The sequence below is a fragment of the Musca vetustissima genome, unplaced genomic scaffold (genome assembly GCF_032173495.1).
Source record: "Musca vetustissima isolate MV318-11 ecotype Yass unplaced genomic scaffold, APGP_CSIRO_Mvet_v1 utg10441, whole genome shotgun sequence".
In the NCBI taxonomy this organism is placed as follows: Eukaryota; Metazoa; Arthropoda; class Insecta; order Diptera; family Muscidae; genus Musca; species Musca vetustissima.
This window is the reverse complement of record NW_026880011.1, coordinates 33,439-57,687: the sequence shown is the minus strand read 5'-3', so window position 1 is coordinate 57,687 and position 24,249 is coordinate 33,439. Positions and strand designations below refer to the sequence as shown.

Sequence of the window (24,249 nt, the reverse complement as noted above, 5' to 3'; positions counted from 1 at the left end):
GAATTATATTATTAACGTCATTATTTCATTCCTTTTAAATTAATGTCTTAATATAAATACTACTAAAGAAATAAATTATTCTCTAATCATAAATGTATTGAAAAACAATCATTATAATTTTACCTCTTTTAAATCACCCCAACTTTTACCAATTTTTAACTTAACCTTAAGTGGTACATTTAATTTCACACAATTCTCCATGGTTATACTTAAAACTTTGGCTATTTTCTTGGCTTTATCTTCGGGTACTTCAAATATCAATTCATCGTGCAAATGTAATACTAAACGTACTGAATCCGGTTCAATACCTAATTTGGTGCGATATTTTGTAATATTTTTCTCCATTCGTAAAATTGCACTTTTGGCAATGTCTGCTGCAGAGCCTTGTATCGTGGAATTAACTGCTTGTCTTTCAGCTTGATCTAGAGAGAGCGTAAAGAGCAGGGAAAATAAAATTAGTGGAAAATATTTCAATACAAAATCGAAAAGTGTATACACAATATTAAATTGGAAAATTCCAAAAATAACAAATATTTTAGGGGTGTTTGCAGAGATTAAATTCAGAATTGTGATCAACACAAATAATTCAATCGATTATTGTTCAGAAAACGTGTATCAAAATGACTCAACATATATTTCCTTATCGACATGTTTCTTATGTATGGGTTATGTTCAATTGTAACGTAACTATAATTATCTTTGTACGATTCCATAAACCAAAATCAATGGGTTTAAAAAATATGTGGAATTTCTTTCTATAGATAACTTTCCGACATATTGAAAAAAGCGGTGTGCAATATTAAATAATAGTTTTCTTTTTGTTTACCATTCATATCTCTAATTTCGCTTTCAAAATACACTAATATCGAAAAGTATGCTTCAAAGCCTAAAGTAAAGTTAGGTTTATGTTCCGTTGCGACCAGTTACATTTGTAATATCCTCCCCATGGAGATAATATAATATTAACTAACATGATAGTGACCTCATAATATGGCTTTCCGAAAAAACTCCAGTTTATATTATATGTAACTGTGGTTATTGGGTAACTGTGAATAACAAATAAACAGTCGCGGACAATCAGCGGGCTCAAGGGGAGAGTCTCCGAGGAAATGACCGAGTGCCTATGATCCCTGAGCCGACGAGGCAAGAATGGCGCCCCTTTATAACCATCTCAAAGGTCTGGCACACTATCTTCTTAAAGTGTCCCCCCTAACGATCTCGTGCCTATCAGCGTTCTACGGTTTGCAGTCAGGTTCCCGACTGTATTGGCACCCTCAGTCTCGAACTCTACAAGGTCAGATATCAATGAACCCCCTCAGGTGTTGACGACCCACGCCATCACCCTGGGCCTCTCTTTAGCCACTTGTCCTACTGGAGCCTGGAGAGGCAGCCGGATCTCCTCCTCAATCTTCTAGAGGAAACCGGCTTCTTCAGCCTTAGTCAGGAGACCATCCCGAATCAGCTCTGGGATGACACGCCCTTGTCGGACGAGGATGACGTCATGGAAACTGCGGTGATTAGCACTACGGTGATAAGCGCAGCAGCAACCATAGCGTCTCCTCCGCAAAATCCACTTTGAAATTGTTTTAACAAAAAAAAAAAAAAAAAAAACTGAAAGATTGTTGATTTTAAAAACTTTCACGGAAAGTCACAAAACTTATGCACAAAATTATTCATTGGCCATAGAAATGGATTAACATTTGCCATTTTATTTACAATTTAGAGTAGGTATCTGATTTGTATGGGACGCTGAATCCTTTTATGATTTTCACAATGAACGACATTTCGAAGTAAATTGGATGAAATTTGGCACATCTCATTTATTTGGTCCATTTGGGAAAAATCGATTCGATTCCTTCGAGGAACATTGACATGCAATTGTAAGGATACATATGTACAATATACCCTAAGTGATGAAGGGTATCATATAGTCGGTCCAGTCTGACTTTACTACTTCAAAGAATTACTGGTTTAAAGAATTACTTGATCATTAAGGTTTTATCTAATCTTTTACATACGATTAGATAAAACCCTAATGATCAAGTAATCAAACATCAAAATATAACAATTTGGATACGAGGTTGCAAAAAAGACATGACCCTAAAGGGCACTCCTAATATATAAAATAGATCGGGACTTTTATATCGAGACAATATCATGATAAATTACTGCATAGTAGGAGCAAACGAAGTATCAAACTACAGACACTTAGGTTGGAAAATTGAGCTAGAACCTTGAACATACCAAAAATGGAGCGAAACGTTAGTATGGGGCAATGTAGAAACATGTATTTATATTGAAAATGTTCTATGAAAATATTGTTTACACACTAAGATCCCGGTATCACAAATTCCAGCATTTTATAATACAAAAATCAAACCAACCAAAGAAAATTTAAAATAGCAAATTAGAGCCAACTTGGTTGAAAAAATGTCTAAAATCCTATAAATAACGAAAATAAAGGGGATATAAATATATGAGGACAAATATGTGGAACCAAAACATAGATAGGTTAGGTTAGAGATGTACGGCTGCTGGTTGCAACCGTTCACTAAGAGACATTTGTCCATTGTGGTCATCCTTGGTACCTGAGAGAAAATATAGTGAAAGTTGCAGGATATTGAAAGGTGGTCACTCAGCGATGGACACCTACACCTAATTGTTTCCAGCTCTTCCTCATCTTCACATAAACTGCAGTAATCCACTCCCTTGATATCCCATTTTGAAGTTAGAGATCTAATCCTGCAGTGACCTGTTGTGATCCCCACAATGATTTTAACCTCTCTCCTATTATGAGACAACAGCGAAGAAGTTCTACGGCTAGAGAATTCGAGTCAGATATTATTCGAGATCCTAAGTTATTAAGTTTATATAAGTTATAGATTTCTAGTTCCCTAAGGAGCCACCAGTCCAGGATTCCCTACTAGGAAACTCTACTCTGATGTCATTAAAGTCTCTATGAGAGGGAGTATAGTCACTGATGTGAGTACTGCTATCGAAGAAGTCACAACCTGGCGTCGTGTAAAGGATGCTAGCTTGGTCAAAATTCAGCGACTTCCGTTTCCCGGAGCCTCAGAGCACATCAAGCAGCCTGGAATGTAGATTTTAGGTTTTAAATAGCATTTAAGGCTGCTTCTTAGCGCTCCAGTTATCTAGATCGAAGGCGATCGCTGTGTTTCACTCTTGTTTCTGAATTCCACATACGAGTAGCGACTCCACATATAGTTTATTATCCAACAATGGTTAAATATTTGAGATGATATAGTTTATAAAAATCTACTGAGGGCTAAAAGACGACGTATCTTACACTCCAGTTGTCAATGTATGCGTCACTACAGTCTAGCACAAACGAAATGGGGATGTACTGGACAGAGTAATGTAAATAGAACGCAACCCCTACGGTAACGGCACTTCCGCACAAAACTGCTCGTTGGTTGGAATTCGACCAAGTCCCTGCTATTCGTAAAAACACTGCTTCGAGAAAAATGCGTTTAAAGTTTGAGAATCACTCTTGCCGTCACTTTACGCTGACACAGTTCTTAAAATTTTCAATTGAAATTTTGTAGGAACATTATTGAATTAGTGTAGATTTGAATTAAATAAAAAAAACTAAATTAATTTTTTGACTCTGAGAATGGGGGGATCCCCTTAAAAATTAAATAAACCCGTCACGAAGAAAAAAAGTATAGTATTACTTACTTTTCATAGATGCTTCTCCACTATTGATGTGCTCCAAATATCTACGTCTACCAGTTATTGTTTCAATATAACCATTATTTCTCGCAAATTTCACAACCTTATCGATATAAGTCCTATAATAAAAACATTTTTATAAATTACAATTATAATTCATAATAAAAAACACATGTACCACACTTACCTTATTCCCGGATAGGCTGCATGAAATTGTTCCGAAACAAAGTTGGCTTCCTGTTCGGTACATTTAAGACCCTCCGCCAAAGCACGCATACCCATACCATAAACAATGCCATAACAAATTTGTTTTGTACCATTACGTATCTGCTCGCTAACATTTTGTTCCGGAATTTTATTCCAACGTGCAGCTATCGCTACAAATACATCTCTATCGGATTTCATAACTTGCATTAAGGCAGCATCTTGTGATAAATGTGCTAATATACGCATTTCTAATTGACAAAAATCCGATGAGATAAGGCATCGTTTTGAATCGCGCGGATAGAAGGCGCTGCGACAAGAAATGGTGAATTTATCCGACCCTATTTCCACATCAAAATCTTTGGCAACATTTTGTAAATTTGGTTCTGTCATCGATATACGTCCCGTTGAGGTATATGTTATACTCTGGCCGTGGATTCTTTTTGAAAGGAATATAAAATACAAAAAATTTAATTACAGAACATAAGAAGATAATGGTAGTTCCAGCAATTTAACATTTAATAATAAGATTGAGATTTATAGAATTAAAAGGAAACCTGCAAATGAGTCAATATTACAAAGGAGGGAGTGTACATCAGATTTTGAAACAATAAGATAAATAAACTTATTCAAATGTAAGGATAAAAAAATAAAAATGAGCAATTTACCTTTCATCTTGAACACATTTCAATAATGGCTGTATGTTTTTGGTTAATGTAACACTTATTTTACGATATGTGATTATCATTTGTGAAATAGGTGTATCGATTTTCTCCAATATTTGTTTCGATGTACTAACACGGCCATTAGTTTTGCGATGTAAACCCAGGACCTAAAATTAAAAGAAAAGATTAATAAATGACATTCAAAATAATTATTTGTTTAAAGTCCTCACCCTTGCCACTGCGGACGAGGATCCCAAATTAAATTTCGATCCATGTAATTCATAGATTTTAGCTTCCAGTCTCTTCATGGCATCGACCATTTGTTGAAATAATTTATGTAATGCCTCCGAACTTGTTGGAAAGCCAACATCTTCCATATTGCAAAATGAGATTTGCAAAGGCATTTCAAGTTCTAGAGAAATATATTCATTAATTTAATATAAAAAATCAAATCAATGTTTATATACCTTTAAAGAATTTATGCAACTGCCCGGTACCAATACGTTCCAAATTCTCAATTTGTCCTTTGATAATATGTATTGTTACACAACTCTCAATGGAACACCTGAATATTTGAAAAATATATATAAATTAATATTATTGTTTAACGACTATTATTATATCATGAACAACATTACCTAACCTTAGCTAATATAGCACTATCCGAATCCAAGCCATAGCTGTTATAACCTCTACCACTGCCACATAAATTTACCAATGCTGAACATTCCGGTGCAAATTGTTGGGCCTGAAAGAAGCAACAATTTAATAAGAAATTGTAACTGATTTTAAATTCTGCTCAGTCGAAACGTTATAACACTCTACCATGAGGACGAGAGACCCTAAGATATTATACCATAACAGAAAGAATTGGTATGTCAAGGAAAATTCTGAATTATTACATAAACTAAATTCAGCAACATATGTGACAAATTGGAGAAACCTCACTTAAAATGATTTATTAAATAGTTTTCATCTGAACATCTTAACATCCGTACCGTTTGGTCTACAATTAAAAATCTAAATTGTTCCAAAATGCATACAAATCTCCCCACATTCAAAAACCAAACAAATGGTGTGCAAAGTTTTGACGCCTGCATATTAAGAATCCCATCTTCAGAGCAGGAGTGAAGGAACAATTTTCAAGAAATGAAAATCTCATTTTTCGGCATTTTTTCTATATTCATTCAGCGCTGTGGCAACTCCATTAGTATAAAACATATTGTTACGTTCTTGGGTTTTACTAAATCCCGTGTAGACGTTGTTTTATTTCCCGATACAATTCGTACCAAATAAAACGCAGGTTCTTTCGGATTACGATTATTACAATGATTTTATTCACACGACTTTACTTTGCACTTTACTTTACACGACGGTTTCAATTCGCGATCTGATTCACAACTGACTCACTGCTTTTCCATTCCCTCTATTTATATGAGCCCTGCCTGTCGCTACAGAAGTTTCTAGACGATCTGGTAACACCTAGATCACGAACAATCTACCAATGCAACAAACACATTGAGTAACAATAACAACAACAAACTTACTGAGTGAACAATAACAACAACAAACTTGAGTAAACAAACTTACAATAACAAGAACACACATACAGGCGAGGGAATAACAAAGAAAGAGGAATAACAACAACACATATACAGGCGAGGGAATAACAAAGAAAGAGGAATAACAACAACACATATACAGGCGAGGGAATAACAAAGAAAGAGGAATGACGTTTAACAAGAATTGTACGACAATAACAAAATAGAAAATGAAAGAGGAAATGGAAGGATGTAGAAAAATCTATACAGTGGTTGTTGTTGTGAAGTTATTCAAATAAACTGCGTAGTAGAAATTTACGTTACAATTCAAATTCTTAAATTAACGGAATTCATCTAAATTAACTTAAATCTAAAGTTATATTCGTAACATTGCCCCCCGCTTAAGCCTGTTCGTCCCGAATAGGCACAGTTCCCGTTCCGTAGGGGGTCAGCCGCTCCAAATGTACAACTTTCATCTTCGACCTGGGACTGTCGCTCCTCTGGATGCGATAAACGACGTCATTTATTTTCGTGACAATCTTGTAGGGTCCTTCCCTGTGCGTTTGCAATTTGGGGCATAGTCCTTTCTTTCGTTGTGGGTTGAACAATAGTACCAGTTGCCCTTCTTGAAACCCATCGGTATTTGCCGCTCGATCGTACCTTGCCTTCATGCGGTTGCTAACCATTTTTATTCGATGTCGGACTGCATCGTGGACTTTACTAAAAGAGTTTTGGCTGTCTTCATCTTGGTTCACATTGTCGTTTGGGGTAGCACCGAATATCAAATCGCCAGGTAGCTTTAATTCATTTCCGAACAGAACTTTGGCTGGGGTCCGTGATGTGGAATCATGAATGGCCGATCTATAAGCCAGTAAAAACTTTGGAATATGCTCATCCCAGTCTCGTTGGCCGCTGTCCACCACTTTCCGTAGATGTTCTTCAAGGGTGCGATTGAATCTTTCCACCATGCCATCTGATTGTGGATGTAAGGGCGTCGTTCTGGTTTTCTTGATTCCGTAGGAGTCACACATTTCCTTGAAGATCGCTGATTCAAAATTCCTACCTTGATCGGAATGAACCTCAGATGGAACACCATAGCGACAAATCCAATTTTTGCTGAACACATCCACAATTGTCCTGGCTTCTTGATTTGGGATAGCATAAACCTCTGGCCATTTGCTGAAGTAATCCATGACCACTAAGACATACCGGTTCCCAGAGTCGCTTGTGGGGAACGGTCCAGCTACATCCATTGCGATTCTTTCAAAAGGGGCTCCTGAATTATACTGCTGCATGTAGCCTCGACTCTTCCGTGTTGGACCTTTAGCTTTTATGCACCTTTCACAATTGGCGATCCAGTCGGCAATGGATTTTTGACAGCCGACCCAGTAGAATCTCTGCTTTACCTTTTCAGCGGTCTTTGCTATGCCGAGATGTCCTCCACTTGGCCCATCGTGAAACTCCGACAAGACATCTCTTATTTTGGAGTCTGGGACGACGATCAAGTTCCGGTGAGATTTACCGTCCTCACTTTCCCATTTGCGATATAGGCAGCCATCTTTTATAAGTAGACTGTCCCACTGGGCCCAATAGGATTTTAAAAGAGGGCTTTCGGAGGTGATTTCTTTACGACTAGGTCGCTTGCCCGTTTCAATGGCCGAAATTACTTTGCCCAGAATGGGATCTCTTCGTTGTTCCGTCGACCAATCTTCACCCGACTCAAACTGCAATAGTCGGACATCAACGATATTCTCCTTATTCTCAGCCTTTGAGCAATGCCTGCATTCTACCTTGCATGGCCGACGAGACAGGGCATCAGCATTACCGTGTTTTCCGCCTTTTCTGTGCTCGATTCTGAAATCATAACTCTGGAGCCTCTCGATCCAACGGGCTAGTTGACCTTCCGGATTCTTAAACCGCAGCAACCATTGGAGAGCAGCGTGGTCGGTCCTCAGCAGGAAATGCTGGCCATATAGGTATTTGTGGAAGTGTTTAACGCTCTCAAGGGCGGCAAGCAGCTCTCTCCTCGTCACACAGTAATTCCTCTCAGGCTTCGACAATGTCCGGCTGTAGTACCCGATGACTTTTTCCTGGCCGTCGATTTCCTGGGAAAGGACGCCACCGATGCCGCACGCACTTGCGTCTGTGTCCAGAGCAAACTTTCCGCCAGGTATAGGGTATGCCAAAATGGGGGCTCTACATAGCATGTCTTTGAGTTTACTGAACGCCTCTTCTTGGTCGTTGCCCCACTGGAACCTCTGGCCTTTTTGCGTTAAGCGGTGCAGACAGGCGGCGATGTTGGCAAAATTTGGGACAAATCGACGGTAGTAGGTGCAGAGACCCAGAAAGCTTCGCAGCTCATGGAGATTTCGGGGCTGCGGCCAATCTCTGACGGCTTGAATTTTCTCCTTATCCGTCGATATGCCCTCCGGCGTCACGCGATGCCCCAGGAACTTCACCTCTCGTTGGAAGAGACTGCACTTCTTCGGGTTCAGCTTGAGGCCTGAAGACGAAAGCTGCTGAAGAACATCCTTTAAATTCTTGATGTGTTCGTCGAAGTTGCGTCCCATGACTATGATGTCATCCAGGTATATGAGGCATGACTTCCACTGCAGCCCTTTTAACACACGCTCCATCAGCCTTTCAAATGTAGCCGGGGCGTTGCAGAGTCCGAATGGCATGACATTGAACTGCCAGAGACCCCCATTAACGCCAAATGCTGTTTTCTCCTTATCTTTCTCGGCGATCTCTACTTGCCAGTACCCACTCTGCAGGTCGAGGGTGGAGAACCATGACGTCCCGGCTAATGTGTCCAATGTGTCGTCGATTCTTGGGAGCGGATAGCTGTCTTTCTTGGTGACATCATTTAACTTTCGATAGTCCACACAAAATCGAGTGCCTCCGTCTTTCTTCTTGACCAAGACCACTGGGGAGCACCATGGACTTGACGATGGTTCTATTACACCACTCTTTTCCATCTCACTTATCAGCTTCTGGACCTCGTCTCTTTTTGCCAGGGGAACACTTCTTGGAGGCTGTTTAATGGGTCTCGCGTCTGCTGTATTGATTTCATGCTTCACCACTGATGTTCTTCCTTGGTGCTCTTTTGTCAACGCAAAGGTAGAGGCATACTTCCATAATAGCTGCTTAGCCTTGTTCCTCTCGGAAGGTGATAATTGGTGTGTCCACTCTTTTATGTAGCCGTCGAGGTGCTTCTTCTCCATGGCTGCTGGCTTTTCGGTGCTAGTTTCCAAATTAATTACGGCTTCAGCTGGTGTACATTGTCCAACATCGGAAAATTGGCAAATTTGCTCTTGCTTGTTTGACAGGTTCAAAACTCTAACAGGAATCAGCCCGTCCTCGTTGCTTTTCACCAAGGCATTCGCTATTAGGATGTCACTATTGATGTTTTCTGCTGGTTCCACCACCCACAACTTCTCGGCTCCACAATCTCCATTCATTGGTACCCATATTATTGCTTCGGCACAGGGCGGTATTATCTCTGGATGGTCCGTAGTCAGACGTCTAATGGGTGTACTTTCATCGTAGCCCACGTTTAACGGAATTTCGACGTTAGACCAGGTCATCACACGCTCTTTCATATCCAGATTGATACCAAAGGCAATCATAAAATCTGCGCCTATTATCACTTCGTCTATGATATCAGCAACTATAAACTCGTAATTCTCCGATTTATTGGCAATAGTTACTCTCAGGGTAATCTTGCCGTGTACTGCCGCGGGCTCCCCCGTTGCTGTGCGCAGTCTGACTCCATTAATTTGCGTTACTTTTCCCTTTACCAGATCTGATCTTATGATGGACTTTGATGCGCCAGTATCTAATGTCAGAACTCGCTTATCACCATTAATGTACCCAGTTGTTGTTAGGTTGTGACTTTTCTGTTGTACTATTGCTATGGAGATTGTGGGGCCATCGTCGATGGGAGCCAGTTCATGCCCCGCTGGACTGGCTCGATTTAGTTTTACGGTGACTCATTGGTGGACTGTTGAGCCATTCGTCTACCATCTTTCGTTGGAGGTGGTGACGATGACCTGGATCGTTTGCGCTTAGCTCTGCATTCGCGCGCAATATGACCTGCTTTATCGCAGTTGTAGCATCTAACCCTGGGCTTAGTCATCCCTACTAACTTTGTTTCTTCTATTACCTGCTTCATGGCGTCCTTGATCGAGTTAACGAGAGATTTGGGTTCGCAACCTTCGGTCTCCAGTTGGCGAATCTTGTGGGTCTGGGGCTTAACAATTATTCTTGCCGTCTCTTGGGCAAGGGCAAACGACACGGTTTCGGCAAATGACGCTTTTGGTGACGCATATGTTGCACATTTAATCTCAGGGTCACGTATGCCATTCACAAAGGTTTCGATTTTAATACGGTCCACCAATGGGTGATTCTCTCCTGGATACGCCATTAGCACCAAACGTTCCACCTCAGCTGCAAAGTCTTGCAACGTCTCGTTTGCCCTCTGCACTCTTCCCCTTAATTCCATAAGGTAGATGTTTTGTTTATGTTCGCCACCGTACTTACGTTCCAGTGCAGCAATAACATCTTCATAGTTGTTCCTAGAAGCGACAGGAATGCTCTGTATAACATCAGCAGCACTGCCCTTCAATGCCAGAAGTAGTGCAACCGCTTTGTCGCTGTCGTTCCACGAATTTCTAGAAGCCACTGTCTCGAACTGTAACTTGAAAACATTGAATGACGTAGAGCCGTCGAATACAGGAGGTTTGATTTTTAGTGTGGTATCAGGAACTCGCACCGGACCACCCTTAATTTCCAGTTCCGACATTTTCTTCTCCAGATTCGTAACCCTGTGGTCGTTGACCAGAAATTTCTCATCCACAGACAGAATCTTCTCGTCAACTGACTTCACTTTCTTATCCAACTCTTTAATTTGGACCTCCACGGTTTCCACTCTCCTTCCAATAACTTCTGTAATGTTCTCGAGTTTCTCGTTCATATTTCTGGAATTCTCCTCGAACATTCGTCTCGTGTTTTCTACTAACTTTCTGGAATTTTCCTCCAACATTTTAGCCAGCATTTCTCTGAAATCGTCACCCCTGGCAGCTACTGACGAGACTTCCCCACCGTTGGATTCGCCCATTTCCGATAAATCCACTTCATCCTTACTGTCAAACTCATATGTATCGATGTTCATACCACGGCGCTCGAACTCATCCAACAGACGTTTTTGTAGTTCAGCCTTGTTGCCAGTAGAGGACAATTCCAATTTATTCAGCTCCTTCTTCAAGTCTTCCACTCGTAGATCCTTAAACTTCATCGTAGTATTATCGTAATCTCACTTCCGACACCAATTGTTACGTTCTTGGGTTTTACTAAATCCCGTGTAGACGTTGTTTTATTTCCCGATACAATTCGTACCAAATAAAACGCAGGTTCTTTCGGATTACGATTATTACAATGATTTTATTCACACAACTTTACTTTGCACTTTACTTTACACGACGGTTTCAATTCGCGATCTGATTCACAACTGACTCACTGCCTTTCCATTCCCTCTATTTATATGAGCCCTGCCTGTCGCTACAGAAGTTTCTAGACGATCTGGTAACACCTAGATCACGAACAATCTACCAATGCAACAAACACATTGAGTAACAATAACAACAACAAACTTACTGAGTGAACAATAACAACAACAAACTTGAGTAAACAAACTTACAATAACAAGAACACACATACAGGCGAGGGAATAACAAAGAAAGAGGAATAACAACAACACATATACAGGCGAGGGAATAACAAAGAAAGAGGAATAACAACAACACATATACAGGCGAGGGAATAACAAAGAAAGAGGAATGACGTTTAACAAGAATTGTACGACAATAACAAAATAGAAAATGAAAGAGGAAATGGAAGGATGTAGAAAAATCTATACAGTGGTTGTTGTTGTGAAGTTATTCAAATAAACTGCGTAGTAGAAATTTACGTTACAATTCAAATTCTTAAATTAACGGAATTCATCTAAATTAACTTAAATCTAAAATTATATTCGTAACAATATTTAGAACTGAACTATACAATGCTGGATATCTCTTTGTCTAGGTCATGCAGATGCTTTCTTACACGTCTGTGGGGAGTTATATTAACCATATGATAGTTAGGATGATTATATCTGAAGCACCCAAGCAGGTACTGTAACGAAAGCATATTGCTAAATTGACGTAAGGGTAGGATCTTCGCCACCTCATGAGATTGGTCCACTCTGTTGGAGTTCTGACAAATCTGAATAATTCTTCATTGCGTAGATGCTCCAACCACTTATTCCGCTTATGTTCCGCGACGAATCTGCGGCCTCCAATGTGAGTTCCTATCATCCTTCCAGGGTTCCAGAGCAACATAACCGTTTCCAATAGTTTACTCACAACGGTTGCGATGTTGCAACTCTTCAGATGTTCCAACCCTTTATTCCGGTTATGCTCCGAGATTAATCTATTGACCTTCAATGTGAATTCCCTTATTCTGGGATCTTCTGAGTTTCTTTTTTCTTTCCTTCTGCTACCTGTTCATCAGAAGGAATGAATGTTTATGTGAAACAATGGTTGGTGAACGCTTTGAATCCTTGCAGGTTAGCTTTCTTATGGTTAACGAAAGTGCGGCGTTCAGAGGTGATGGAATTGGCGGTCTGCTGATGGATCCGATTATGGGGAGGTAGTAAAACAATGGTTATGTAAAACAATGGTTATGTCTGACGAACTGACACTCTCCCCTTATTCTGGTAGGGGCATCCTCATTTACCGTGCAGAACATGGAGCTATCAATTTGCTCTGCCAGCACTGTTCCCTTCTGGTCATTACAAAGGACGGAATGCCACAACATATGGTGGGCATTAAAATTCCCTAGCACCAGACGGTTATTGCCCTCCAAATGAAAACTAATGTTAGGCAAATAACGCGGTTCGCAGCTATTAATCGGCGGTATGTTCACATTAAGCATCTCTACATCATCAATACCACATTTAACTGCTACCTCCATACATTCCATGTATGGTCACTAGACTCAAGCTCAAGCAAGATAGGCCTGTATTGAACAGAGTGGTACATAAGGAATGGTAGGCCCCCACCTCCACTTCTGGTGTAATTTTTATTGAGCTTGATTTCCTGCACCGCCGCCAGCAAAATATTCTTCCGATTCATGAAGTCCACTATCTCGTCTATTTTTCCTCGAAGACCGTTGCAATTAAATTGCAGAAACGATGCACTATCAGTGGTGGGAACGTGCGGTATTAAATGCTACATATTTGGTCGCTGTTTAGTAGACTACGGTATAGTTCCGTACTCCGACGAAGAAGATGAGTCATAGACGAAGACTCACAGGGGTTTGCGTTGTCGCAGCCCGAGGCAACGTAATCCCTTTCGCTGTAGTCTCGCAACCGGGCCAACGCGGAACAATTCCTGAAGTGCACCCACTCCCTGCACCCCTTATGAATTATTACTTACCAAATTCTGCCCTGACGTATTTTATTATGATTCATATTTGAGAGCAGAGAGAGCAGACCGTGGCAATTCTAGACCCACCAAATTAAACTAATTTAATATAGACATGCTTCCAGAAGTCAGACGGATAGTCATAAATAAAATCTACTAGAACCTAAATGATTATTAAAAAAAGATCTGCTCCTGCTTCCATGGTAAAGGTTTTATGTCCTTAATTATATTTGAATAATACACTTACCAAACTATGTAAATTATGCATTTTATCTGGTTGCAATAACCAATTCGCCACCTTGGGATCTTCCAATCCGGTGGCAATCTCACCCAAATCTTTTATAAGTTTACGTACAATTTTAAATTGTTCTTTGGCATCGTAAACTATCAGACAATGCTCTTGGGAACGTAGTAGCATACGTAGATATTTACATTTTACTTCGGGAGTTAGACCTTTACATGTGCCCTCCGTTTGCATATTCATGTAGTATACCAAATTTTCCGATATACAAAATCCAATACCAGCTAGATAATTTGTATCATCAATTTGAAAATCAATATTCTGTATACGAGCTTCATTATCTCTATCGGCGGCTGCAGCTTGATTAAGTAATAGATTTGCTCCTATTATCGGTTTACGTTTAGCCACTTGCTGTTGTATACCCAAACAAAATCCCAAACGTTTCGCATTCATAAATTCCTTAAAAGCTCCCTTGAAAAGTTGTTGATCACCACATATATCTATGATATCAATGGATTTAAATGAAGAACAATCTGGTTCAACTTTGGAGCAGCTTAAAATGTGTGATGCATTCAAATGCATGGGATTTTTCATAAGAGAATTTTCCATAGAGAAATCAGATAATTCGATATTACTTGAAGAAGAGCTGGGTTCACCATTTGCCGCCACCGGAGGAGATTCGGTTTTATTTTCTGTTGTTATCCTCGTGGGTTCTGCTTTCTTTTTGTCAACTTCTCGTGCGGGAGGTTCGGGTGTAATTCTACGCCCCTTTGTCATGGGACTCTGACCGCGTTGTGTTGCCCTCAATGATCTTAGGAATCTTGAGGCATGTGGTGAATGTGTTTTATTTGTATTGACATCTTCACAAAGTTGCTGTGAACTGGGTATTTCATCCTCTTGCGATTGATTTAAAATATTTTTTTCTTCGCCGTGATTATTTTCCACCTTTTTAATGGCTTCATTAACTCCCGTGTTGAATACAAATGATTCTTCATCATCGTTGTCATCGTTAAATAATTCACCAGGACTTTTAACTAATGGTTTGATAGGTTTTTTAGCTGTAGGTTGTGGTGGTGTAGCAATTTTCGAGGACGTTGTTTGATAATCAATTCTTGTGGAACTAATGAGTTTATTACGGGGACTTCTTCGAAGTACTTTATTCGAATTTCCTGAATTGTTATTTTGTGGACGTTCATGTGAAGATCGGGGGGTATTTGTATTGGGAGTTTTAAAAACATCTCCATTGGTTGTTATTATGTTGGGTGTGGATTCCTTTTTGTTGTCAATTCCGTTTGAGATGGATTTTTGGGGAATATTACCTCTTTTTTCGACATTATTTTCTGAGATTGGATTTTGGGAAACTTGGTCTTTCTTTTCCGCCTTATTTTCGGACATTTTGTTCGAGATTCCCACACCATTTTCCATGGGGTTTTCTATAACTTTTGACGCTTTATTTGTCTCCTGTTGCTTTGTAGAAACATTTTCTTTAGCGGGATTTTGTTTACCCTGGTCTTCTTCCTCTCGTTTCTTTGCCCATTCCTGTTTCTTCATTTCCGATAATTGTTTTGCCCTTAATAATCGTTGAGCTTTTTTGCTGGTACTTGGTTTTTCACCATCATCTAAGGCAATTGCTTTATTGTTCTCATCACTCTTTCTTAATTTCGGTGGAGTAACATCGTTGTTATCCAGTGGTAGTGGTTCGGATGATTTTCGTTTCTCCTTGGGTTTTAGGGGTTCCACAGTGGTTTTTGGTGTAGATAAATTTGCGGAGAAGATTTGATTTGGCGTCTGGATCACTTTCGCATCTTTTGATTTAAAATCATTAGGTTTGGCTTCATTGCTCTTTCTTAATTTTGGAGAATCCATATTTTTATTATTTTCAGTTAGTTGTTCAGATGAGCTGCGGTTTTTAGGTTCAATATTCGATTTTGTTATACCAGAAGAGATTTTATCCGCAGATTTTAAATTGTTCGCCGCTTCATTCCATTTCTTACCACCAGAATAGGGACCATTTGATTTTGATATTAAATCCTTGGCTTCGAAATTTTCTGCAGTGACCCTTTCAAATGTGTTTTTATCTTCCGACAAAGGTTTTATAGATTCCATTTCATGTCCATGCTTAGAGTTGGTATTTGATTTTTCTTTTATTTGAAGCGTATTATTTTCATTGTTCCTAGAACTTCGAGTATCAGAATTTCTTGCACCATTTTCTTGGTGTGAAGATTTCGAGCGTTCTCTTTCTTTACTTAATTTTTCCGGATATGATTTAATTTCCGAACGTTTAGATGGTTGGTCGTTGGTAGCCTCCTCGGATTTTCTCTGAACTTTATTACCATTTTCTTTATTGCAATTTTCATTATTTTTATTTCCGACTTCCACATTCTTCATATCTATTTTTTTATTTTCCATTCCATTGAATTTATTCTCCTCGCAAGACATATGCAATTCTTCCCCATTTTGGGTTTCCCCATTCTCATCCAATTTCTCATTTTGTTGCGACCAATTTATGTTCCCCACACCAATTTCATATTGGACAAATCTACGTGCTTCTTGCACCAGCATTTTAGATGCTTCGGCCACTGTTATACCAGCTTTACCGGTTATATAAAAATTACGTGCCTCATTCCGTTGAGCAGCCTCTATGGCATTTTCATTATCATGTTGTTTGGCGGAATCAAAACTTAAAGCATTATATAAAATCTTTTCCACACTCAAAACATCAGCATTAGCCAAATCCACCAAGGAGGTAATACCCGCATCAAATAATGCTCGAGCTCTTTTATGATTTAAATCGGGAATACGCATTAAATCAATAAGATCGCGATGGACACCGAAATACAAACGTTCCTTAAATTGTGATACAATTAAACTCAAGGTGTCCCATTGTAGAGAGTTACAAAACGACGTAACAATTCCAGCAAATGTGGAAGCCATTTGCTGTAGACTTTGTAACATGCCTCGAGAACATTTATATTTCGAGGCCACAGTATTTATGGGGACTTCGTTTACCAATTCTTGCAAGGCCAAGGCTGTGTAAAATCTAGGAAGAAAATAATTCGAATATATATTGCAGACAAAATAAAAAATCATAATCTTTCTTACCTTTTATGTATCTGTATCAGTTTATAATCCAATTTTGATTGACCTCTCATGGCTCTGACCAAAAACGACTCCTTAATACCCACCAATTCGCCAACCTTTTTCATGGCGGGTGTAAGTTTTTCAAATAAATCCAAAAAGAATAGCCAATCTAAATCCTGCAATTGATAGCACACCGAATATGGTGTTACCAAATAGACGGCATGCAGTTCCGATTCCAATACAAAACAACGTCGAGATTTTTGTAGCTCAGCAAATAATATTAAACCATCAGTGGGTGGCATAGAGGAAGCTAAAATTGGAGAACTCTTTAATTTCTAAAATAATCAAATTGTTAAGCTTCAAATACCCAAACAAGCCATTCCTAATCTAGTGGCCACATAACACTGTTCATTGGTTTCTTCGTTGTTTTGCAAACGCACAAATTCATATTCAATTAGAAAATCCAAAGCTTCGCTTATGCATTCATCTTGTAAATCTCTATCGGTTCCTTCCTTTTGGTCATTCGCCAATTGTTTTTGAGCACTGAGGAGAGTGCATTTGACAAAGTTATCTAAGTCCTCTTTTGTTGTAGCCACACCAGAAGATATAACCTCTAATAGGGCTCGTTTTAAATGGGTCTGAAATTTGAGGATGTTTTAATAAACATTTCTTCTAAGTAACAAAATAATAAAATTTGTTTAAAATTTAATGATGACGATGTTCCAGAATCTGCCAAACTATACAATTTGTATTTAAACAGAAAATGGGTGTATGAACGGTTGTCTTTCGCTTTCGGGGGTTGTGGGTTGTCGGCTTCTTGTACAGACTGTATGTGCAACTGTTGCAGACCTTCTGCGATTCATGATCGATTTTCAATAGTCCTATATGTTCGTACTTCATAGAAAAGGAAGAATTTACAAGAAGTCATCTTAAGATTTGGTTTCCCTAATCATCTAGAAATTCTATTTTGTTCCTGAAGTTCCTCAGTTTTTTCCTTTTTTCAAATATTCGATACTATTGATTGAGGATCCCATTGTAGCCTGTTGTTGTTGTAGCAGTTTAGCAGATTCAGTCAGGTTCTGTCTCCAAGTTAAGAAAAAGCTCCATGGACGGCATTCATTCTGCAACCGCATCAGTATGAATGCTATTTAGACCTGCTCGATAGACTACCTGATGTAGAGGATCTCTTTTATAATGTGTACCTCTCTCTCTAGATCGTGCAGATCCTTTCTGACACGCCTGGTGCGGGAGTCTTCTGTCTCCAAGTTAAGAAAGAGCTCCGAGGACGGCATTCATTCTGCAACTGCATCAGCATGAGTGATATTCAGATCTGCTCGATAGACTACTTGATCTAGAGCTTCCCTTTTATAATGTTGAATCTTTTTCTCTAGATAATGCAGTTCCTTCCTGACACGCCTGGGTGGGGGAGTCTTATCCACCATATGATGGTTGGGATGATTGTCCCTAAAGCACCCGAGCAGGTACTGCAACGAAAGCATATTGCTATGCTGACATAAGGGAAGGATATTCGTCCCCTAAGGAATAGGCACCTTGTTGCAGTTGTCAGGGCGGCGTTCGAACAAGTCTGAATACTTATCCATTGCGTAAAACTAGAGTGGCTATCGACAAATTGAGAACTTTCGTCAGGTTCTCAACTCCTGGCTCGGCTCGGCCAGCTGTTTCAGCATATACATGGTATTCCGTCAGGGCCCAACGCTTAGGATGACTTAGTATTACTGATGACATTTGTGAACCATTGTAAACTGTGGTGGTACCTCCTCGGCGGGAAGAGATCTTATACGACGTATCAAATACTCTTCGCTTCGTCTTGTCGCTCTCGGAATGCTCGATAAACTCTCCCCTTATTCTGGTGGAGGAATCCTCATTTTCCGTACAGAACGTGGAGCCATCAATTTGCTCTGACAGCACTGTCCCCCTCTGGTCATTACCTAGGACGGAATGCCACAACTCATTGTGAGCATTGAAATCCATTAGTACCAGACGGTTATTGTTAGGCAAATAATGCGGTTCACAGCTATTAATTGACGGTATGTACACGTTAACCACTTCTACCTCAGCAGTACCATATTTGACTGCCTTATTTGACTACCACATTTGACTGCTATGGGTCACTAGAGTCACGAGATATGCCTGCATTGAATTGAATGTTATTGTATTCTGAAGCGGACTATTATGTCGGCTGACGATCTACTCGTTTATAGCTTTATATCTTAAAGCTGCGACGTGTTTACGTATTACCGTGGACCGCGAGCTTTATATGACTTTGTCTTGGATATGCTGGCATCAACTCCAGCTGAAGTTAAGGGGCATGGTTATTCGAGTTAAGGTGGCCTTTTTAGTCCTGTTTAGCTGACAGAACTTGCTTTGCATAATTTATTGCATTACTGTGGTTGCAATGAGATCCTGATAGACCCTTTTTTTGTTGACCATTTACGGACGACATATAGGCATTGAGGTTACCAATTCTTAGTGGCAACCTCAATATAATACGAACAATTTCAGTGAGATCACGACGTTTTGGATGTGCATTTGGAGTAGTATATGTACCACAAGAGTTCCATATAAATGTGTTTTGGATGGCCAGAGCAGGGCCTAAGATGACACCAACCTAGAGATCTTGTATAATTAGATAATTTTGGGGGTAAACAAGATAAATTTATATCAAATGTTGAGTTAACAATCTATGACCGAGGTGAACTCTATATTTTTCGTTGTGTAAACCCGATCAGATCTGTTTCAAAGCTCTATCAAAAAATGTACGTTTTCTTACAATATTCTAAAAGTAGGTTCTATACTAATTGAAATAACAAATTACAGCTAAAATTCATAAAATCGTTAATTTCTGTTTAACCTTAATATAGAAAAAATATACAAATAAATTATTTTTTTCGTATCCTGAAACTTCAATTAATATAAATCATTAATTTTTAACCTCCACACAACACATCGGAAGCATTCTTAGGCGATTAGCACACAATTAATTTATTATTATTTTTTTTTTAACTTACATTGCTGTCCATTTCCAAACATGAATAGATGGGTTTTAAATCTGCCATAACCAGTTCTTTTCCGACTCGAGCATTGCTCTCTGTACATATGAGAATAGATTCGCCCAAAGTATCCTAAAAATATTCAACTGATATGCTTTGTTCGTATATTAAAACACAACCACAATTCATACCTTTCCAGTTCTACCAGCTCTACCAATCATTTGACGATATGTAAGTGAACTCATTTGTTTGCCTCCAAACAAAGGAGAACGTATCAAAACACGACGAGCTGGTAAATTGACACCTATAGAAAGCAAGAATTTATTTAATTGCAATAATAGTGTATGATATATTTTAACATTCATACCCGAACTTAGAGTGCTAGTAGCCACAATTATTTTCAGAGCTCCAGATTTAAAACTTGCCTCAACTATATCCCTTTCTTCCGTGGTTAGGCCAGCATGATGAAAGGCACAGCCATAGGTGACAGTTTTTTCCAAGACCGTATCCAAACCTAAAAACCACAAATCATATCATTTAAATTGATTCAATTATTATGAAAAATCTTACCAGTTGGAATATCCTTCAGCTGTTGCTTAACATCATCAATAGCTTCCCGATTGAGTTGAGCTTTTAATTTTATACCCCATTCACCACCCTGCTTACCGATGGCATGTATGTTACCGGCCAATTGTATAGCCAAATTTTCACACCAATCTTTCGAAGGGCAAAACACAATAACCGAACATCCTTCTATTAGAGTTTCCAAACACAATTGAGCCACATGATCTGAATCATTTGGTATCGTAGGAAATGGTTCACGAATATCCACTGATGGTTCAGTTATAGAACGTATAACTTTCAAATTGTTATCATAGATTTTATTACCGACTTTTATCATTTCATTTAAAGCAACCGGACGAAAATCGGTAATAAATAATTCAGCATTTAACCATTTTTGTAGCAATTGTACATTGGCCAATGTTGCAGACATGGTAATAACTTGTATTTGCAATGCGTATTTTTGTGACATATAAAGTATTTTGGCCAAAAGCAATTCAAGTATATAACCTCTACCGGGGTCAGATATTAAATGAACTTCATCGACTACCACAGTACCGATTTCATCCAATTTGCCTTGTTCCAATAATTTATTTACAATTGAATTGGCTTTTTCGATAGTACAAATGGCAACATTTATACTATCAAATCCACCAGGTGGGGTATAACCACCGAAAAACCCCTCTACACGATATCCGGCTGCTGTTAACAGATCTTGTAGATAGAACATTTTTTCTCGTACCACAGATATGAATGGTAATATTAGCAATACCTTTTTACCACGTTCCAACACAGTTTTAAGCAGAAGAATTTCACTAACCAGTGTCTTGCCAGCCGAAGTGGGCGCAGAGTATACCAAATTGCAATGTTCGAAAAGTATCTGAAAATATAAAATTCATGAAATCATTTTTAATTTAATTTTTTAAAGAATATTTTTTTAGTGTTTATAAAATGCGTGGATTTTTTAAATATTTTTTCAGGGTCTATAAAAGACCTGAATTTATTAAAGAATATTATTCAGGGTCTATAAAAGGCGTGGATATTTTAAAGAATATTTTTTCAGGGTCTATAAAAGGCGTGGATTTTTTTTTAAAGATTATTTTTTCAGGGTCTAAAAAATGCGTGGATTTTTTTAAAGATTATTTTTCAGGGTCTATAAAAGGAGCAGATTTTTTAAAGATTATTTTTTCATGATCTATAAAAGGCGTAGATTATTTAAAGAATATTTTTCAGGGTCTATAGAATGCGTGGATTTTTTAAAGAATATTTTTCAGGGCCTATAATAGTAGTGGGTTTTTTAAAGAATAGTTTTCACTGTCTATAAAGTTTTTCAGGGCGCGGATTTTTTAAAGAATAGTTTTCAGGGTCTATAATAGGCGTGGATTTTTTAAAGAATAGTTTTCAGGGCCTATAAAGTTTTTCAAGGCGCGGATTTTTTAAAGAATAGTTTTCAGGGTCTATAAAGTTTTTCAAGGCGAGGATTTTTTAAAGAATAGTTTTCAGGGTCTATAAAGTTTTTCAAGGCGCGGATTTTTTAAAGAATAGTTTTTCAGGGTCTATAAAAGGCGTGGATTTTTTTAAGAATAGTTTTTCAGGGTCTATAAAAGGCGTGGATTTTTTTAAGAATAGTTTTTCAGGGTTTATAAAAGGCGTGGATTTTTTTAACCCTTTCAGTGTTTTTGTCGAATATATTCGACATTTAAAATTACTCTCTTTGCGATTTTTCGGTTATCCTATGTACCGTTACAATTGATGTTTTTGTTTTTGCTGAAAGACAGACAAAACTGTCCGAGGGTTAAAATAATTTTTTTCTAAACACTGTGCATAAATACAAAATTTTAAATTTTTATTCTGACAAAAAATTTTTTTTGACACTGAAAGGGTTAAGAATAGTTTTTCAGGGTCTTTAAAAGGCGTGGATTTTTTAAGAATAGTTTTTCAGGGTCTTTAAAAGGCGTGAATTTTTTAAGAATATTTTTTCAAGGCCTATGCTAAGCATGCGAATAGTTTTAAATAAATTAAATCTTACCTTAGGATTACAAAGGCACTGAACTTGCCAGTCGAACATTTGTTTAACACCTTTACGTTCATATTCACGTAGAACACTTAATGGCAAATTCCAAGCCGATATGGATTTCAGAGCATCCAAATTATTTGATATTGTCATTTTTTCCTTAGTTTCTTCGGTCTTTGTAGACGATTCATATTTCTTACTTTTATCCATAGGTTTAGTTCTGACAGGTGTTTGGATTTTTATATTTGGACTTACTGTTGGAGAATTCTGGGTAAATTTCAATTGATCGGGTGACATATGACTTAGACTAATATCGTTTTCAGCCACAACTGATTTTTGAGATTCTTTAAATATTTTATGACTTGTTCTTAATTCTTTGCTAAGAGTTTGCTTTCTCTGTTCATTGTTTTCTTCGGCCTCTTTGGGATGACTAAGAAAACTGCTGATTTCATGCATAACTTCAGGTGAATCCTGGCCATTTTCATTATTATCAGGTATTGCAGATAATGGTAGAGAATCTTTCCACATGTCAACATCTTCGTTGGCATCTTCTGTATCTAATAGGTCTTTGAGGTCCTCGGAGAATATAGGTTTTTCCAACGACTCACTGTTTTCATCGATATCCTCATCTCCAGCGTTATTTGTGTAGTTCATGCTCTGCTCAAAATCAATTGAATCTTTCGATCTATTTTGTAAATTTTCATTACTTTTATCCACTCCACCAATATCGCCTTCCTCAAATTTAAAGGATTCTTGACTATCCTTCGACGAGTTGAGTTTTCCATTGCCATTCTCCTTTACGGGATCAATACAATTAAAGGCAGCCTCGATTTGTGAAACTCTTAAAAACGATTCATTATCATCTCCGCCTGTTTGTTTAGCTTTAGAAATATCGTTCGGAATGGAAAAATCACTGCGGAAAAATTCCGAATAATTTGTGCAACTTTCTTCTTTTGGTGCTTTGGGCAATGTTGAATCGGATTTACTACGCCTAAATTTCCGATGATATGTAGAATCAGCCGTTCTTGTATTGGTACGTTGTGTAGCATTACGGGTGCGTATTGACTTGGAGGACGAAAATAGTGACGTTTTGTTGTTCGATTTTGGGGATTCATCAATGACATCCAAAACTCCTCCGTTTGGAGCGCGATTCTCTTGATCACCTTCGAGGGCATGTTTTGCCTGGCTTTCCAGTTTCATAAAAGTGCTATTGCCAAATTCGAACGATTGTGAAAATTCCATTTTTTTTCTTTCAAATGGTAACAAATTCTTTGTACAAATTTCAACAAAAAAAATTAAATCATCAAAATAATAATCAAAAGGAAAATTGTAAATAAATTGTGCGCGGTTCAACAAAAGCAAAACAATAATAGAATTTCGCAAATTTGAAATTAATCGATTTTACAGAAAAAACATCGATAACCGTTGGTAATGACGTTATTATTTGAACCTGGGAATGGTAATGCAGTGCAAAACTTCGAAAGATAGTGTGTCGTTTAGACGAACGAGGACAATATGTTGGTAATGATGTTCATCTATAATATTGGTCATGGTGTAACTAATATTTAATTTAACAAAAAAATCGATGTCCATCTTATCGGACATCGCGAAGATTTCAGCTTGGAAAACACTACAGTTGCTATACAGCTTGTAGGTAAGCTCAAGGCCTTACCTTTCAACGTAGACGCCTGTCTCCGTACCTTCTTCCATCTTGGACACGTCTGTATAGAAAGTCAGATCGTCCAGATGACGTTGCTACGTTTCCAGTCGTC

At 38.4% G+C, this 24,249-nt stretch overlaps 1 protein-coding gene across 1 annotated transcript; it reads right to left on the bottom strand.

Moving 5' to 3' along the window:
• Window positions 1–106: 106 nt before the first annotated feature.
• On the bottom strand, window positions 107–23,720 carry LOC133325268 (DNA polymerase theta). Its single transcript, XM_061534057.1, has 15 exons — window positions 22,493–23,720; window positions 20,473–21,343; window positions 20,270–20,416; window positions 20,094–20,206; window positions 19,921–20,034; window positions 17,259–17,529; window positions 16,913–17,201; window positions 13,817–16,850; window positions 5,201–5,310; window positions 5,030–5,127; window positions 4,793–4,974; window positions 4,566–4,729; window positions 3,881–4,336; window positions 3,700–3,812; window positions 107–422 (listed from the first exon to the last, which is right to left on the bottom strand). Exons 1-15 carry the CDS (start codon window positions 23,717–23,719, stop codon window positions 112–114), a joined length of 7,500 nt encoding a protein of 2,499 aa, XP_061390041.1. The 5' UTR covers window position 23,720; the 3' UTR covers window positions 107–111.
• Between the last annotated feature and the right edge of the window lie 529 nt (window positions 23,721–24,249).

What these genes read in the sequence shown, in the direction of transcription:
- LOC133325268 (XM_061534057.1), bottom strand. Translation starts at nt 23,719, where the DNA reads ATGGAATTTTCACAATCGTTCGAATTTGGCAATAGCACTTTTATGAAA. An exon ending in GCAGCCTATCCGGGAATAAG is followed by an intron (nt 3,813 to 3,880) that starts GTAAGTGTGGTA and finishes TTTTTATTATAG; the next exon opens with GACTTATATCGATAAGGTTG. An exon ending in TGGAGAAGCATCTATGAAAA is followed by an intron (nt 423 to 3,699) that starts GTAAGTAATACT and finishes CGCTCTCTCTAG; the next exon opens with ATCAAGCTGAAAGACAAGCA.